We start from the raw sequence: 17,249 nt of genomic DNA on the forward strand, positions 1-17,249 counted from the left end.
TGTGGCCTGGGACCTGCCGAGTAGGGGTTACAAGAAAAGAAGTGACCTGAATGGGACAGCCAAACTCAAGAGTGCCTGTCCGAATCATCCTGAACAGTGGCAACCTATTACAAAAAAGAGTAGCATAGTTTCATTAACCATTTCCCAGTTCCTAAACACAATATTTTTTATGGTGCTGATCAGGCTGAGATGAGGCTTTTATTTACTAAAGTTCTTATTAGATACTGTCCAGCCTGCAAAAGCTTAGCTGCAACCTTCCTTATTGCCCTGGATTGCGAGATTGTTGACATTTTCTGTTTTCCCTCATCCAGCACTTTAGGCTGTCTGTATTGATCAGGGTAGTGGATGTTGCCTAACTATGCACGTGCTCTGAGTCAAAATGCTGCCTTTGCACTGTGATCAGCATCTGTACCCTGTGCGGTGCTCAGCTAAGCCCTGTCATAGTGAACTGCTGCACTCTGTCATAAGCCACACAGGGATTTTTGCCCTCCCCCCACCCAAGGCCACCAGCCTGAGAAGCAAGTGAAGCATACATCCTGTAGGCAGGGGAAAGTCCAAGGGAGGAGAAACACGAGTGCAGCACTCTTTATTTATTCAAGAAACAGTTTGGCTCTGAGGTAGCATTTAAATGCTTCTAAGCCTCTCCTTGAAACCAAATCGTAGATCTCAGGATGAGAAGGCATTTGAAGACCGAAGAGTCCAGTCTGAAGCCCCGGGGCGAGTCAGACATTTGTTCTTCCTGTTTGTAAGTCAGGAAACTTTGGTCCTAAAGAAATAAATGATTTTTCCAAGGAGCCCAGCACCCCAGGGGTAGAGCCAGGGCTCCTGCGTCTGTAGACAGCTGTCTTCTGCCACAGTGCGATGCCACTTGTAAAGCACCCCTAATCTGGGTCTACTACATCAGCAGTGCCTGCCCCCTCAAATATCTGAGAATGTTGCTGCAGCCTCGTTGCAGCCCTTTGTGAAACTTTCTGTGGCTTGTTGTACCCAGAACCTGTCCACTGCTCACGACCTTCCCTGCTACCATCCTGGTTGAGGTACCATACTATCTTGTCCAAATTACGGTCTGTTTTCAACAGAGCAGCCAGAGTGAACGTGTTAAACCTGTCATATCAAGATCCTTCGCCACTCAACACTGTCCAATAGCTTCTTTTCTCTCTCAGAGAAGTCTCCAGCCTTACGATGACTCATAGTGCACAATCTGCCCCCACCATTACCGCTCAGACCTTGTTTTCCAGAACCCTCTCCCATGCTCATTTCACTCCAGCTTCACCAGTCTCCTTGCTCTTCCCCAAACACCCCAGGCATGTGTCTACCTCAGAGCCCTTGCACTTACTGTTTCTTCTGTCTGGAATCCCCAGGTAGCTGCATGGCTTGGGCTTTTGCTTTCTTCAGGTCTTTGCTCAAAGGCCACCTCAGTGAGCCCATTTACCTCTGAACTGCTTCCTTTCCCTACTCCCAGACCTCTCTATCCCTCTTTCCTGCTTCATTTTTCTCCTTGGCACTTATCCCCTTCTGACATGCTAAATATTTCACTCATTTGTTTTGTTCACAGTTGGTCTCCCCTCACTAGAATGAAAGCTTCAATCGACTTTGCAGATTTTTTCCCCTTCTGTTTTGTGTAATGCTGTATCCCAGAATCTAAACAGTGGCCTGACATAGTAGGTGCTCAGTAAATATTTATTAAATGAATAGGCAAAGGAATGGCCTCCTCTTCCCATAGCATCACTGCGTTCTACTCCCCTAGGCTCTCCAGGTACTTGACTATCAGTTTATCTGTGAAATTACTTGGTAAATGGGTTGTTCCCCCTAGAATGATCTCCTCCAAACATGTTAATGGTGAGCTTCAGTGAAGTTCTTTATGGTTCATAGACCCCTTTAAAGAATTGCATCAAAGCTATGGATACTCTCCCCAGAAAAATGTTCAGACAAAACAATTTTGCATTCAGCTGCAGGATACATTCAGACCCTGTAGTCTATCTATACACCTCAGGTAATGAATCCCAACTTGAAGTTTTAGGGGTCACTCTAGTGACAGTTCTTCAGAGCTAAGGCCTCTTCCTGCCCCAGTCCTCTTTCTGGCTCCCTGTCTCCCTTGATGGGAGAGATGGCCCACATGGTTCTCATGGCACACCCAGCTTCTTCCCCTTGGCTCCTCCTGCCTCGTAGCTGGCTCCAAACATTCCTCTCATCTTATCTGATTCTGGAACCACTTCCAATGTGGGTGCATAGGTATTTCCCTACATGTCTTAGACACCAGCTGGGTGTCCTACAAGTTAACTCAATTCTGACACTACCTACCTGGAGACAGCATCAGATTCCACAGGGTAAGGGATCGGTCCTACAAGACTGCCCCCGACCGTGCACACACTTCAGATGCCACTGGCAAGTCCACGTTGTTACCTGTGCTCTGACCGACTCTCTATATAGATCCAGGTTCCAATCCTTGGATTTAATTAATTTGCAAGGGCAGCTCACAGAACTCAGGAAAGCAGTTTACTTACTAGATGCCAGTTTATTATAAAAGGATGTAACTCAGAAATAGCCAGATGGAAGATATGCGTAGGGCAAGGTATGGAGAAAGGGACAGGGAGCGTCCATGCCCTCTCTAGGAGCTCCACTCTCCTCACGTCTCCACACATTCACCAACCTGGAAGCTCTCTGAACCCTGTCCTTTTGGGTTTTTATGGAAGCTTCATTATATAGGCATTGTAATAAATGCCTATGATTGGTCAAATCATTGGCCATTGGCAATTGATTCAACCTCCAGCCTCTCTCTCCTCCCCTGAGTTCTGAGTTGGAGGGTGGGACTAAAAGTTCCAACCCTCTCACATCACATGGTTGTTTCCGCTGGCAACCAGCTCCCATCCCCAGGTGCTCTCCAAAAGATAAAAGATACCTTTATAGCTCTCATATGAGAAATTCCAAGAGTTTTAGGACCTCTGTGCCAAGAAAGGAGTCACAGACCAAATACATATTTCTTACTGTAAAACATAATATCACCTGTTAGAGGGCAGCAACTTCCCCATAAGTTCTGGATGCAATTCCAGGTTTACTAGATTTAAGTAGGAGAAAGGGAAGAGAGGAGATCACATCTCCACTTCTGGTAACTTGTTCCAAGACTCACAGCTGCCCATTTTCTCCAAACCACCTACCCCCTCCTTTTAGTTAGAGAGCTTTGCTTTTCCTGGATCTGCACACTGAAACCTGGTCTCTGTCCCATCTCCAGGGAGCAGGCAAGCCACATTACAAATCGTTACTCAGTTGGGACCTGCTCTGCCCTCTTCCTCTGGAGGCTGGCCATCAGAAGTTTTTCTCAGGCCATGCTGGGCGTATAAGCACTGCACTCAATTGTGCATAGCTCTGCTGGGCCCAACCAGATTGTAAGAGCCTGGGTTGGCCCCATGTGTTAAGTGTGTTTGTGTGTTTGCTAGCACGAGGCACAGAGAATATAAATGTTGAATTGTTAAATACCTAGGGTTCCTTTGCGTCCTGTCATTTTTTAAGTTCTCTGTGTCTTTCAAAGCACGATTTCACAATCTACAGCACAGTTTAGCTTGTGGGAGTGTGCTATCTCTGTGATTCGTTGTTACTCCATGTGTTCTGGCTAAACTGGACATTAAGAGGGATGATTTTTACTTATTTTCATTAACTCTCTCATTCCTCTCCCCCCAAATCTAACACAGACACGTACCGATTCATTCCCTAACTCAAATATTTCTTGTGTATGTGTCATACGCCACACACTGTGCTAGCACTGGGGGTACAACAGTAAGAAAGAGAGAGAGAAAAAAGAAAAGACAAAGCCCTTCCCTTCAAAGAGCTCACAGTATAGCAGAAGACACAAAAATTGATTTATAAAACCCCAAAGAAAACCATAAAGTTACGACTCTGCAAAGTACCACACAGGAAAAACACATGATACCATGTGGGGGGAAAATTTTTGTTTGTCAAGAAGTTCAGGGAAGCCTGAACTAGTGATGAGTAAGCTTACGTCTGAAGGGCCAGTAGAGGCTAACTAGGCAGAGAAAGGGGAAGAGAAGTGTCTCAGAGAAACAGCACATGCAAAGGTCCTGTCACAGAAAGGAGAACAGGCTCTGGATTGAGAGGAAGATGATAACAGTGAAGACAGCCTTGTCAGAGATGTTGGTCTTCCTTCTAAGGTGGCAACATTGCCAGGACGTAAGAGTGAATTCAACAAGGAAGGAGAATGTGGTATCAAAGATGAGTCCTCTCTCTCTGGCCTGTGTGTGAATGAAGAGATGAACACTTGGCTGCCAGTATCCCACTGCCCAGGGCCCTTCCTGGCAATCCTTCCTGCTCCTGCCTATCAGCACCCCCCCAACCCCCACCCCCCACCCCAGTGATGCCGAGAGACCTTTCAAGTCTCCTGGGCCTGTCTGGTAGCATTGCTGTACTATTTGCTAAATCATCTCAATGGGAGGGGGGAAATCATTTCAGTTTATCTAACAACCCACCTCCAAGACCGTTCTCTCTGAAGGCTTGACTGAGCCACCTGCAATTCTGAAAGCATTTCCAGGGAAGGGTGGGCTGGCTTCATCAACGCTAAGTGAAATCCTGTGTTCCTGCCAGATGCTTTGATATATGGGGCGATGCTGGTAAGGGCTTGTGTGGGGGATTTTTTTTTAACCCACCTCTATGGTATCCCTTGAATGGCAGTTGACAATTAGCTGCTAAGTAAAAGGAGGCACTTATTTTTATTGTGGGCTGTGACAGCTTTATGTTCACTCTTTAAAAGCCAAGAGTCATGTGTATAAAGGTGAGAGGGGAGGGGAAGTGGTGTGGGAAGGAGGAAGGGAGGGCTGGGGCAGGTGCCGACAGATCCCAGAGTTTCTGTGTGAATTCAGAACCCAAGCAATATTTACAAGCATGTGCTGGTCTGGAAGCGAGAGAGGATGGTTCTCCCAGGTTGGGGAGGAGGAAAGGCTTGAGGCTGGCCCAGCAGAGGCTGCGATTCCTCACCCTTGCCTGCCTCGTATTCCCAGGATGCCGCAGTGGGAACTGGGCTGTGGTTTTCCCACCCTGGCACTGATCTTTTGCTGGAATTTCAGGAGGAAAACTCCCAAGCTCCGAAAGAAAGGTATTTCTTCCCTCTTTTGTGATTCAATTCTTCCACTAAACGACACTTTGCCAGCTCCCCTTCTCTCTCCTGTCAGAGATGGGGATGCTCCTGGAACTGAATCCTTGGGAAGCAGGTACTAGTGCTTGGCCGACAGGGCCTGTGGGGAGGGGGCGGGGCGGGCACTCCTGGCCTTGTTGGGCTGGACTGGAGGGCTTATCCTGAATCCAGAAGTGTTTGAGTAATGGAGAAGGAGGGACCAGGTTAGGAAGGAAGTGACAGCTAATCTTTCCATTTCACTTTTCCCACCAACCCTGTGTCCTGGGCGTTTTTTAGCAAGTCTGGGGAGGGGGCCTGAGAAGTAAAGGCTGGAGCATGGCCTGTGAGCAGAGACTGGGCAGCTCTCCACCCCTTTCTCCCTCTCCTTCAGAGGTGATGATGTCTGAAATTTCTCCTAGACAATTTTATCCCACTGATTTTAAACAAAAGGGATTAAAACACTGAATTTAGAATCAAGGGACAAATATGACCTTAGGCAAATTGCTAATCTGACTCTCAGTTTTTTTATCTGGTAAATGGAACAGTAATATCTACTTCCTAGGGTTCTTGTGAGGACTAAATGAGAGCACATTTAGTTTGTCATAAAATTAGCTTAATTAAATTTATCAATAATTATAATTGTTATATTACATATTATAATTAGCTAATTAATTAAATTTTATACCTGTTGCAATGGAAATGCCTTCATTAATGTTGACTGATCCAACATGAACAGTCCTGAGTGAATGAGTTGCTGGAAGAGGGTAGAAAACACAGTAAGGCACTAGTTCCCTGAAGGAGCAGGTACAACTTAGGAGGGCACGGTACAGAAGGGGAAGCCTGGGTTTTTGTCCCTTGGTGTCTTTGGGGGTGAAGAATGGTCTTTGCTTATCTCCCACCCCACTGTCCGCTGTCTTCCTCCTTCACCGGCCCCTTCCTTAGTCTCACTGGGATGTCTTGGTCCATTAATTTCCCCATATCTAGGCTATTTCATGTCAGTCCAGTATCACAGGGTAGCAATTAGGAGCCAGAAGTCAGAGGTAGGTAGAAGTCAGGATTGGGTCTCTGGGGTTGCAGAGAATTTTAGACTCGAAGGTCCTTCTATACAATCTGAGATGAAGAGTAATGAAGCCTGACAGACAAATTAAAGAAAAAAAGGATGATCTTTCTCTCACGTAAGAAGGGACCCTGTTGGTCCTGATGTCTCTAGAACTTGCAGTGGTTATGTCTTGTTGAAGGGAATAGTTTTGACTGATTTCTAGCCTGGAGAGGGAAAGTTTGAAGTCTTCATCATATGGGTGATATTTAAAGCCCTTTGGTTATGAAGTACGCACAGATGGGGAAAGGAAGACCTGGGATACTTTGATATTCAGAGGACAAGGAGAGAAGGAGGCATCATCAGAGGAGGCTGAGAAGGAGCAGCCAATGAGATAAATGGAGACCTGAGAGCTTGGTGGACCAAAAGCCATGTGAAAAAGTGTCTCAGGAAGGAGGGGTGATTTGCTGTGTCACATATTGCTGATAGAGCAATTAAGATGAAGACTGAGAATGTGACCCCAGGATTTAAGAATGTAAAATAGGCCATTGATCCTGAAGAGTGCAAGTTTGCAGAAATGCTGAGCAGAGTGCATTCAGGAGAGAAGAGGCTGAGAACAAGAGGGATGGGAGACAGCAGGTAGTAACAGCTCATTAAGGGCTGGTCCATCATGTGTCAGGCTCTGTGCTGGGAGATAAAAATAGATGGTGAGCCAGACGGGCTGTCTACCTTTGAGGCGCCCACAGTCCAGTGGAAGAGAGGGATGTTGAAATAAATCATCATAAAACTATATGAGAAGTGGAAGAATAGAGGTATATACAGGAGTTCTATGAGCACAAAGGAGACAGTGACCAAGTCCCGCTGAGGGGAAGACATCTGAACTCAGGCTGTAGGAAGATCAGGTCTCCAGGTGGGGAAAAGGAGGAAGGGCGTTCATTCCCAAGTTTTCAAGAGCAAAGACCATTGTTCATTCTTTGTGTCAGGATCTCCAGCTACCATAGTGGCTGGCCCACAGCAAGTGCTCCATCTGTGTTTGCTGAATACTTTGTGAATTCCAGTGGAAGAAATTTGGAAGAAACAGAGTTGCAAAAGAAACCATTGCAGTAATTTTGAAAGAAGCAGCAAGGATAGAGAGGAGAGATGGTTTAAAGTATGTTGTAGAATGGATTGATCTGTCTGGAGGGAAAGAGGGGTGTTGCAGATAATTGGAACACTCACAATTTTGCTAATTGGGTTAGTCTAGGGCAGGTACCTTATGTTAATGGCTTTGTGTTCTCAGTGCCTAGGGAAGTGCCTGGTGCTTAATCGTTTGATTGGCTGGCTGAAAGCTATGGCCCGCGAAGAAGGCTACAGGAGAAGTGGTGATTTGTAAGTGTTGGCAGTGGCATGAGAGCAAGATTGGAGAAGACACTGCAAGAACTGCTATTAGATGTTGAATATATGAAATAGAGGAAAGAGAGGGAAAGAGAAAGAAATGATGGAGATAGAGATCACACACACACACACACACACACACACACAGAGAGAGAGAGAGAGAGAAATCTTGACCAGATATGTGGATGTATGTTACCGGTTTATAGGTGGTAAGTACATGTGTGGAATCATGAACTTTCCCATGGAGAATGTCTGGAATTGGAGGATGTCTACGTTGGAATGCCAGGAAATGATACACTAAAGGAGCAGATGGAGGAAGCAACACAAGAAATGAGACTACAACAAAGTCCACACGGAGATGGGAATAAAATGAGAGTGCGTAGTTTTGTAGTCATGCAGGGAGAAAGTCTGGAGGAGGAAGAAGAATCAGCGTCATCAGAGTCTGCAGTGAAGACCGGAAGAGTGAGGAATGAACACAGGCCAGATTTCCCCATTAGAAGGGCACTAGACATTTTATTGAACAGATTAGATGGAAAGATTCAAGCGGATAAAACCAGATTGGGATGGATTGAGAGGTTGAGAAGTGAATGCTAAGGGAAGAAGTAAAGGCTGTGATAGTAAACGACTCTTTCCTGTAGACACATTTTTCGATGAGTATCCTGGCGAAGAGAAGAAAGGCAAGTGTTGGTTGTTGGAGACCTGGGATAGGAGATTAGTCTTTAATAAATTGATAAAGACTTAAACTCATGTGGGTTGTTTTCAATTGAAAAAGAAAAATTTAAGATGCAGAAGAGAAGGAGTGAAATCCTGGAAGAGGTGAAAAGGGATGGAACTTACAGTTCAAGTAAATATCATTTTAAGAGGAAAGCGTAGGGTCCTTCTCTTCCTCTGAGAGAGGCCCAGAAGACAGACAGGAGGAAGGATAACAGAGGCCGGGACCGGAAATGAGAGAGTTCACTCATAATATCCTCAGTTTGGGGATGAAAGGGAAAGTGGAGATAAGGTCACCTGCTGAAAGAAAGAGGAGAGGGAATGGGTGGTGAGCTCAATGGGAGTGGTAAAGATTTGGAACCAAGGTCTTACAGGGATTGGAAATACAAATTTCCGTGATGTAGTATGCTGTGTTCCCTCGTAGCTCTCAGTGGCCTGATGGAGGCATGGAGAGGGGAGTGGAAACTGGCAGAGTGGAGCTAATGAAGAGGAAAGGAGTGCTGGGAAATGAGCGTACTGATGAGAGTGGCATTGAAATGACTGACTGCGGAGTATGGGAGGAATAGAGAAGGAACACGGGGTAAGGCAGATCGACTCAGAGGAGGAGAAGAGTTAGAGTACTGGCTATGCAGAGAAGGGTAAGAAGAACGTGATTCTATATCACCTGCAAAGTGGAGTGTTTGCCTGGGGACCTCAGAAAAGGAGCTCACATCTGACAGCTCTCATGTCTCCATGCACACACACCATCACGTTGGGTTTGGGCGATCTTTCCCTATGGAGTCCTGTTTCAACTGCTCTGAAACACATCTGCCTTTCCCTTTGAAGTGCCTCTCTGTGGACCCCTCAAAGGGAATTTTACAAATGCCGTGTGGTCTAGAATTCAAGTCAGATCATTTCAATAATTTCCCTCCAATTTGATGAAAGTATCTATTCAGCTTCTTTCCCAAATAGGAACCGAATTCTATATTGTATATATCCTCTAATTTTTTTCTCATGATTTTGCATGGGTTCTTTCATTTTTCATAACTCAATGGTGAGCTAAATGAATGTAAGAACTACGTCTTCCATTCCCTTATCTGTAGAGTCCATTCCATGTGGCCTACTGATGGCACATGGCAGGGCACTCAGTCAATGTTCTCGTGAAGCTGAACTCATCGACTGAGGCGATCTCTCCTAGTGTTTAAACTAAAGAAATGCCAAAATTATCATTAATCACAGAAAGATAAAATAATTCATTAAGTAATTTAGCAAAATGAGTTGACATTCTACCAGGCTTTACGCTAAACATTGGGAATAAAAAGATTGTCCCCATGTTTCCAGCACCAGGGAGCCTACAGTTGTGCAAAGGGCACAGGGACATACAAATAATCATAGCACAGTGTGGAAAGGGATCGGGATGTTCGAGAAGGAATACAGGTACACAGAGTAGGGACAGAGTCTCTCAGGCCAGGGTTGGGAAGGCTTAGCAGAGGTAACAATATTTGAGTCAGGCCTAGGAAGACAAATAGAATTCCAGCAGACAGGGAGGAGAGAGAGAAACTGACTGAGCAGTGAGAAGCGACCATCCAAGGGCACGAAGACCTGAGAGCACTGTGGGCTTTGGGAACACGAGGGTGAGGTGCTTTAGGGGAGTGGCAGGAAATCAGGCAAGAAAGGTAGGTAGAGGCCAGGCTGAATGCCAACCTCAGTAAGGAATGCCAGCCCCAGCTTTCAGACTTTAGCCACAAAAATATTTAATCAGTCGCACTGAAATGCAATAAGACAGACAACAGCCCAGCGGGTCTGGTTGGGAGTAGTGAGAGCAGAGACCCACCTGCTCAGCTCCTCCTGTGTCAGATGCGCTCCTCTCTTAGCCTGTGGTGTGATGAGGGAAGGACTGCAGAGGAACCCCCTAGGACCTTGGACGGGTTACTCGAAAAATGCTGTGGCAATTGGGAAATAATCGGATGACTATTAAAAACGGGCAGGGGGGTACGTACTCAGGTAGAGCAGTAGTTTAGAAAGGTAAGTAAAGAGGGTTTAAACATGTTAGAAGAAACAGTCATGGGTGGGAGAGGAGTCCAGCCTGGCCTAGGGCAGTGGGTGGGGGTGGAAGGGACATGAGAGATTCTAGAACTCATTACAGCTTTTTATAGGTGGAACCCACGCTAATTAGAGAGTGAATGTAGGGAACCAACAAGAGAGAAAGAGAATCATGGGGAAAACCAAAGGGCTTTGGGAACCCGTGTCCATTGATTGAAGTGGTCAGTGCAGTAGATATTATGACAGAGGGAAACTCAGGCAGGACAGAACTGAAGCCATGACCTGTCTTCTGAACCTCCAGGACACAAAGGGTATGGGGAAAACAATGGGTAGCCAGCAATTCTCCTGATTTATAAACTAACCTTGTTATACGACTGGGGTGGAGCCAAGTGCTGATAGCGCTGGGATGAAGCTGGTCCACACATGCTTTGCTGGAGGCAGTGTAATTTGGAAAAATATTTTTGAAAAGCAATTTGCATACCATCGAGTGATAAAAATGTTCAAACTATTTCACCTAGTAATTCTACATGTGGGAATTTGCCCTAAGGAAATAGTTCAAAAGAATGAGAAGCCCATGTTCATCCATCCAAATGTCAAATAATTAATTAAGCAATTAATTAGAAATAATACATTGCACTACATACATTCCAGGATGACTGTTCTCTGTGGCAATGTAAAAAACAGTAAATAATCTAAATGTTTAAAAATGCTGCAATGGTATAATACACGATGGGACATCCATGTGACAGAGTGTTGTGCTTTAATACTATATGACACAAGCAGAATTAAAAACGGCCTGCTTGCTGCTGTGGTTACGAGCACATTCTCTTGTGTTTACTGCCCGGGCTTGAATTCTGACTGTACTGTGCTCTGGCACCTGAGCTTGGCAAGTTCATCAGTATCTCTAAGAGTCAGTGTCTTTAACAGGAAGGCGGCTATAACAATACTACCACTTCATGGGGGTGCTGTCAAGATTAAATGAGAAAAGTTGTGCAAAGTGCTTAGCACAAGTCCTAGTACACAAGCACTCGGTAGAAGGGAGTTGTTATTTTAAATACGTGAACATATGTGTCAATAGAAAAAGACTGACAGAGACTGACCCAATGTCCAGCCCCAAATTTATAGCCCCAGGAACAATTAGGGGTGATTTGTTTCCTTTGTTTTGTTTAGGATCATTTCCCTCCAACCGTTGAGGTCATAGGTAACTGAAAATCAAGAAATAGGCAAAGCACTTTGACCTGTCAGTTCAGCCAAGGGAAGTCAGAGTAATGGACGGGTCCTGCTTTTCTCTTCCCAGCGGTGTTTGGCCAACGCTTGGATGAGACCGTGTCCTATGAGCAGAAATTTGGCTTCCACCTAGTGCCCATCCTGGTGGAGAAGTGTGCAGAGTTCATCCTTGAGCACGGCTTGAATGAAGAGGGCATCTTCCGACTGCCTGGGCAGGACAACCTGGTAAAGCAGCTCAGAGATGCTTTTGATGCCGGGGAGCGGCCCTCCTTTGACAGGTACGCTATCCTCACCTTGCCCTCTCCTCTGCCTTAATTGGGTAAGAGGATCTCTCTCATCTAGTTGAGCTATGAGACTTGCGCAGACACTTCCAAGAGCCCTGGCTTGCGACAGAAAGAGCCTTTTGCTTTGCTCGTAATTCAGAACCTGGGAGCCTGGAGCACAAGAGGGTATGGTGATCAATTAATTGCCTGAGAGATGGTGAGAACTAGAATAAAAGCCTACTGGGCAGAATCAAGAGATGTTACGGTATAGGGGAAGTGCGGAGTAGGGGAGACACAGGGAACTAAGCTTCAGGCCCACCCTTCTGGGCAGATGAGGAACGTGGAAGAGCTGAGCTGGTTGTACAGCATATGTGGTGTAGGGGAGAACGCACCGTATCTAGAAACAAGGGCTCCTATAGTCTTCCTCACTTTTACTGAAGTGGCCAGAATGAGCACTCAGTTTGGGAGACCACAGTGCTGTCCAATTCGGAATTTAGTTCTGAGGCCTTATGGAGGGAGTACATACTGACAGCTTGGCAGCCTGGTGTTCTCCCGAGTCTCCTCTGTGGAGGTTGTCCAGTCCTGTTGGGGGCATATCAAGGGTAGGGACATGTCTCCCCAGCGTCCCCCTCCCACCCTACCTCCTCCAGCCACCCAACCGAGGTTTTCTTCTCTGTCGTGCTCAGGTAGTATAACTCCCACCCTGACATTGCACAGTGTCTGCCTGTTGTGCAATATTTGCCCTGGTGGCCTATGTGTGCTTGTCCTGCTGGCAAGAAAGAGCCTTTGTTCTTTCCAAATCAGCAGCCCATAAACTGAGATTTAGTAAGACTGAATGCTATGCAGTTTCCAAAGGTTGAAATTCCCCAGGAGCTTATTTAGGACTGAGGAACAGGGTGAACCGCTGCGTGTCATGCTGTATGGACAGTCTCACTGCTCGTCTCTCCCCCACCTCCCACTCCAGTGCTCAAAGTTGCCCATTCTCCCTCCTAAGTATCTCTAAAGCTCATCTATTTCCATTCTCACAGCCACTGTCCTAGTTTGGACCACCATATGTCTGTCTTTGTTGCCCTTGGCCTGTAATAGGTTACTTTACCAAGGGTGCTATATTTTAACAGAAAATCAATGGGTGCAGTTGTTCCTGGAACTATAGCAGATTATGGGCATCCAGGACCTTTTGGCATCACCATAAATCGCATTTCATGTCATTATCAGTCACCTGCCAATGAAGCTCACCACCTTTATATTCAGTTTTCTTCTTATATTTTTAATTAGCTTTGAGTTGATCGAAGATATAGGTGGGCTGTTGCTAAAGAAACATGCACAATCAACCATGAAGAATAGAGGTGATTTCTGGGTTTGCCAAATACCTGCCCTAGGCTTGAGCTTTTGCACCTATGAAATCAGCACGAGCGACAGAGTCAATTTTTGATTCCTCTGAAAAATTTGGGGCTGGAAGGAGGAAAGTCGTCACACATCTCCACTGCCAGAACTGAGGGGTAGAGTTTATACATCCATAAGTAGGAAGGGTTCTCAGGATCTTCCAGGACCAACTCCCCGGTCCACATGACCCTTGTGGGTACCCATCTGGAGCCTCTACATCGTTCATATGTGTAGTTCCACTGGGAGATCCCCCAAATTGCTTCTCTAGAATGAGAAAAACAAAGGAGCTGTAATTTGACAGATTTAGTGCAGGTGTATCCAGCTCTCATTGAACATATCAATATGAAGTGAAAAACTTTCTGGTCCAGTCTCTACTGGGCTGGATACTGACCCACCACAAAGATGATACGTTTCCGATACCCACATTTCTATGACAAATACACGTAGACATTCTGCATGATAAGATCAGTGCTTCAAGGGAAGGGTGGGCAGAGCCATTTAAGGGGCCTTGGCTAATCTCTGGCAGATCAGGGGTTGAACTCAGAAGCCACCTGGCTCCTGACTTACCCCTAGTCCTTGATTTAAAAAAAAAAATCATTCAAGAATTTCCATTGGGTTGGAGGAACACAGCAAACTCAGGAAAAATCATGCTGGAAATTTACACTATAAAAATGACATCTGAGTCAGCCCTGTTCTAATGGAGCCCAGACACTAAACCAAAAATTTACAGAAATAACTCTATCATTTCCATTGTGTTACGTGCTAAAAATGAAAAATAGATGGTACTATGAGAATTTAGAAGAGGGGGCTTTTGACATGGTCTGGTGAATTTAGGGAAGTCACTAAGAAAAGGACATTTAAGCTGAGACGCAATAAACAAACATGAGGAGTTTATTTTTGTCTGTGAAATAAATCCACCCTTATCTTCCCCTGGTAAAATGCATCAGGCAGCTGTCTATGGATTTCAACTTTCTAAGATGATTTATATAGCTAATGATGTCCTTTGATTATAACTTTGAAGTGTCTATACTGTATCTGTGGTTATAATTCCTATTCTAATGTTGGATATTTTGGGTGCCTTAGTTTCTCCTGATTAAAGTATTGAATAGTTTCTCTCTTTTATTATTGTTTCTCTTCAGAAGAGTCTGTTTTTGACGTATCATCCACGTTGTTGTTCTCATTTTAAATTCTTCATTTTCTACATTCATTCCCTTGGTGTGTTTTGTGTGTTGGGGGCTGTGTCAGGCCAGGGATAATGCATCAGTGAATGGAACCCTGGAGGCAGGAGGCCAGAGAGGCGGCTGGGCAAAATCCTGGCAGAAGAGGAGGGGAGGAGTTTAGAGTGATTCACATGACATTTGGATAGTAAAATTGTGGGTGTTTGGGAGACTGATTGGATGTGGGGTAGCGGGAGGCCTCAATCAAACCAGAGACCTTGGATTCTGATTCCGTCCACTGTGTGGACTCTAATGCAGGGATGTTAGGAGAATGCCACTCCTGCAAAGGTGTCAGCTGGTTGTCTTTCTGACATTTTCTTGGGACCTTCTCGTGTATTTTGACAAGAGGGCTTTGTCCAGGGTATTTTTAGGCAGTGACTCAGCACGGAAGGCTTTTCCAGAATCCCCACCCCTGATTTCCTGAATGCATCAGTGGAGCATAGACAGGGCTCTGTGCCAGCTGAGTTCTCCTGTTGAGGTACAGAGTTCACAGGCTGCAAATTCAGAAGACAGCCCCAACCAATGGCTATTAAAAACAAACAAACAATGTACACAAAATGCCAAAACAGAGCTTTACTGTCAAGTCCTGGGATTCTCGTTTCTGCTGCCTCAATGCCTCCCTTCTCCTCCTCCCGTCCGTCCACCCTTCCTGTCTCTCCTCCAGGAGGTATTTCTATACCCAGCAGATTGTATATTCCCCATCGCTACAACTAAGGAGACGCTCAGATTAGCTGATCCTCTTATACATGACAGCTTTCGAGATACTACCAGGACTGCCTCTTAAGAATACCAGTCTTTCTTGATATGAAATAAATCAATATTTCTTCAAGTATATGGTAGATTGAGACTTATTTTTGTCTGTGAAATAAATCCAAAAGCTCTATAAACCAGAAGTCAGCAGACATTTTTTAAAGGGCTACCCATGAAATTTTTAGGCTTTGCAAGCCAGACGGTTTCTGCTGCAACGACTCAACTCTGCTCTTACAGTGCAAAACCATCCAAAGACTATAAAAATGAACACTTGTGGCTGTTTTCCTGGAACACTTTATTTGTGGATGCTGACATTCAAATTTCATATGATTTTCAAATGCCATGAAATATTCTTCTTTTGAGCTGTTTTGCCAACCATTTAAAAATGTAAAATCCATTCTTAGCTTGCAGGCTGTGCAAATATAGGCAGTGGGCCAGATTTGGCTCCTGGGCCATGTGTACACCTCTGCTGTAACCCAGAGATGCTGAGCTGAAGAACCCGTGTCTCTTTCAGCTAATTAGGCGATCGAATGAATGCTGTCCCAGTTCCTGCAGTGGGGCCTCCTCGCCCCACATTCCAGGCTGCCTGCTCCATGCTATAACTCATCGTCACTCTACAGACCTTGTCTGAAGAGTCTCCTGTGGACCTTTAACTACGCATTGAGTATCCCTTTTTCATATTTCCATACAATCCCAGGTTCTGGACTTCCTCTGTCATGGCACTAACCATACAGTATTATAATGACTTGGTAATGTTTGAGTCTCTGTAGCAATGCGGCTCAATGAGATGAGGGATTCTGTGTGTCCCTCAGGTTCACTGCTGAAATCCCAGTCCCTGATGTAGTACCGTGTTTCCCCGAAAATAAGACCTAGCCGGACTATCAGCTCTAATGCATCTTTTGGAGCAAAAATTAATATAAGACCCGGTCTTATTTTAATATAATATAAGACCGGGTATAATATAATATAATATAATATAATATAATATAATATAATGTAATACAATACAATACAATACAATACCCAGTCTTATTTTAGTATACTATAAGACCCGGTATAATTAATATAATATAATATAATATAATATAATATAATATAATATAATATAATATAATATAATACTGGGTCTTATATTAATTTTTGCTTCATAAGATGCATTAGAACTGATGGTCCGGCTGGGTCTTATTTTGGGGAAACATGGTATCATGCACCTAGTGGCTTCTATCAGTGCTTACTGTTGAATAAATGATTGCACAAATATATGAATGAATCCCAGAACTATTTCAAGGCTCTGAGGGATCGAAGAATCAATAGACCATGGATGTAAAGGAGTTATCACATGAAAAATGAGACACTAAGTACAGAATGCTAAATTCTGGGGTGCTAAGTGACTTGGAGAAAGAAGAAAGCAATGAAGACTAAATGGTTGAAGGTTTAATGAAAAAATAAAACTTGAAATTTTCTTTGAGGCAGTTGGGTAGAAGAGGTAAAGAAAAAAGTATTGGAGGTTATTATTCCAGAAGGGAGAATTAGCAAAAGTATTTTGGTTGGACACACCTTTGTCAGACTCTATTCTTCTTCAAGACTCCCCTTTGGAACCTGGGATTCTCTTCAGTGGATCGCCATGGGGGAGGTGAGGAGAGTTCTGGAGTTCTGCTTTCAAAGAGCATGGCTTATTTTCTTCCAGAGACACAGATGTGCACACAGTGGCCTCCCTGTTAAAGCTCTACCTCCGAGACCTCCCAGAGCCTGCAGTTCCCTGGAGCCAATACGAGGGGTTCCTGCTCTGTGGACAGCTCATGAATGCAGATGAGGCAAAGGTTGGTCTCTCATTGGAGTGCGTTGTACTGCTTCAGAAGGAGGTGATGTTTACTGAACCCCCTTCTGGTAGACAAGCAACAGTGGGTCAGGGGGCCCATGCCTTTTGGTGAGATATTCTGTTAAACTGGGACTTCCTTGGCAACAAAAGGCAGATGAAGCCAGTCATGGTGACAATCTGCATGGGCTGTAGCAATCCAGTAAAGAACTGGATTCTAATCAAATACCCCCAGGTCACTTTAAAATTAGTATGAGAAGGAGGATGCATCTGAGAAGGGTTTGAGGCACTAAGGCATTGTTGGACATGAGGTCAGGCTGACCACACTGGA

The 17,249-nt window shown here is 44.9% G+C and overlaps 1 protein-coding gene across 2 annotated transcripts in view; it reads left to right on the forward strand.

The window, feature by feature from the left end:
• ARHGAP25 (Rho GTPase activating protein 25) overlaps window positions 1-17,249 on the forward strand; it is an 84,679-nt gene that overhangs the window by 51,304 nt on the left and 16,126 nt on the right. For both annotated transcript variants that reach the window (XM_019718366.2, XM_074332093.1), the window contains exons 5-6: window positions 11,560-11,767; window positions 16,790-16,922. In XM_019718366.2, coding sequence (XP_019573925.2) covers window positions 11,560-11,767; window positions 16,790-16,922 — 341 coding nt within the window. The remainder of the gene's footprint in view (window positions 1-11,559; window positions 11,768-16,789; window positions 16,923-17,249) is intronic.

The sequence above is a fragment of the Rhinolophus sinicus genome, linkage group LG05 (assembly GCF_036562045.2).
Source record: "Rhinolophus sinicus isolate RSC01 linkage group LG05, ASM3656204v1, whole genome shotgun sequence".
Taxonomy (NCBI): Eukaryota; Metazoa; Chordata; class Mammalia; order Chiroptera; family Rhinolophidae; genus Rhinolophus; species Rhinolophus sinicus.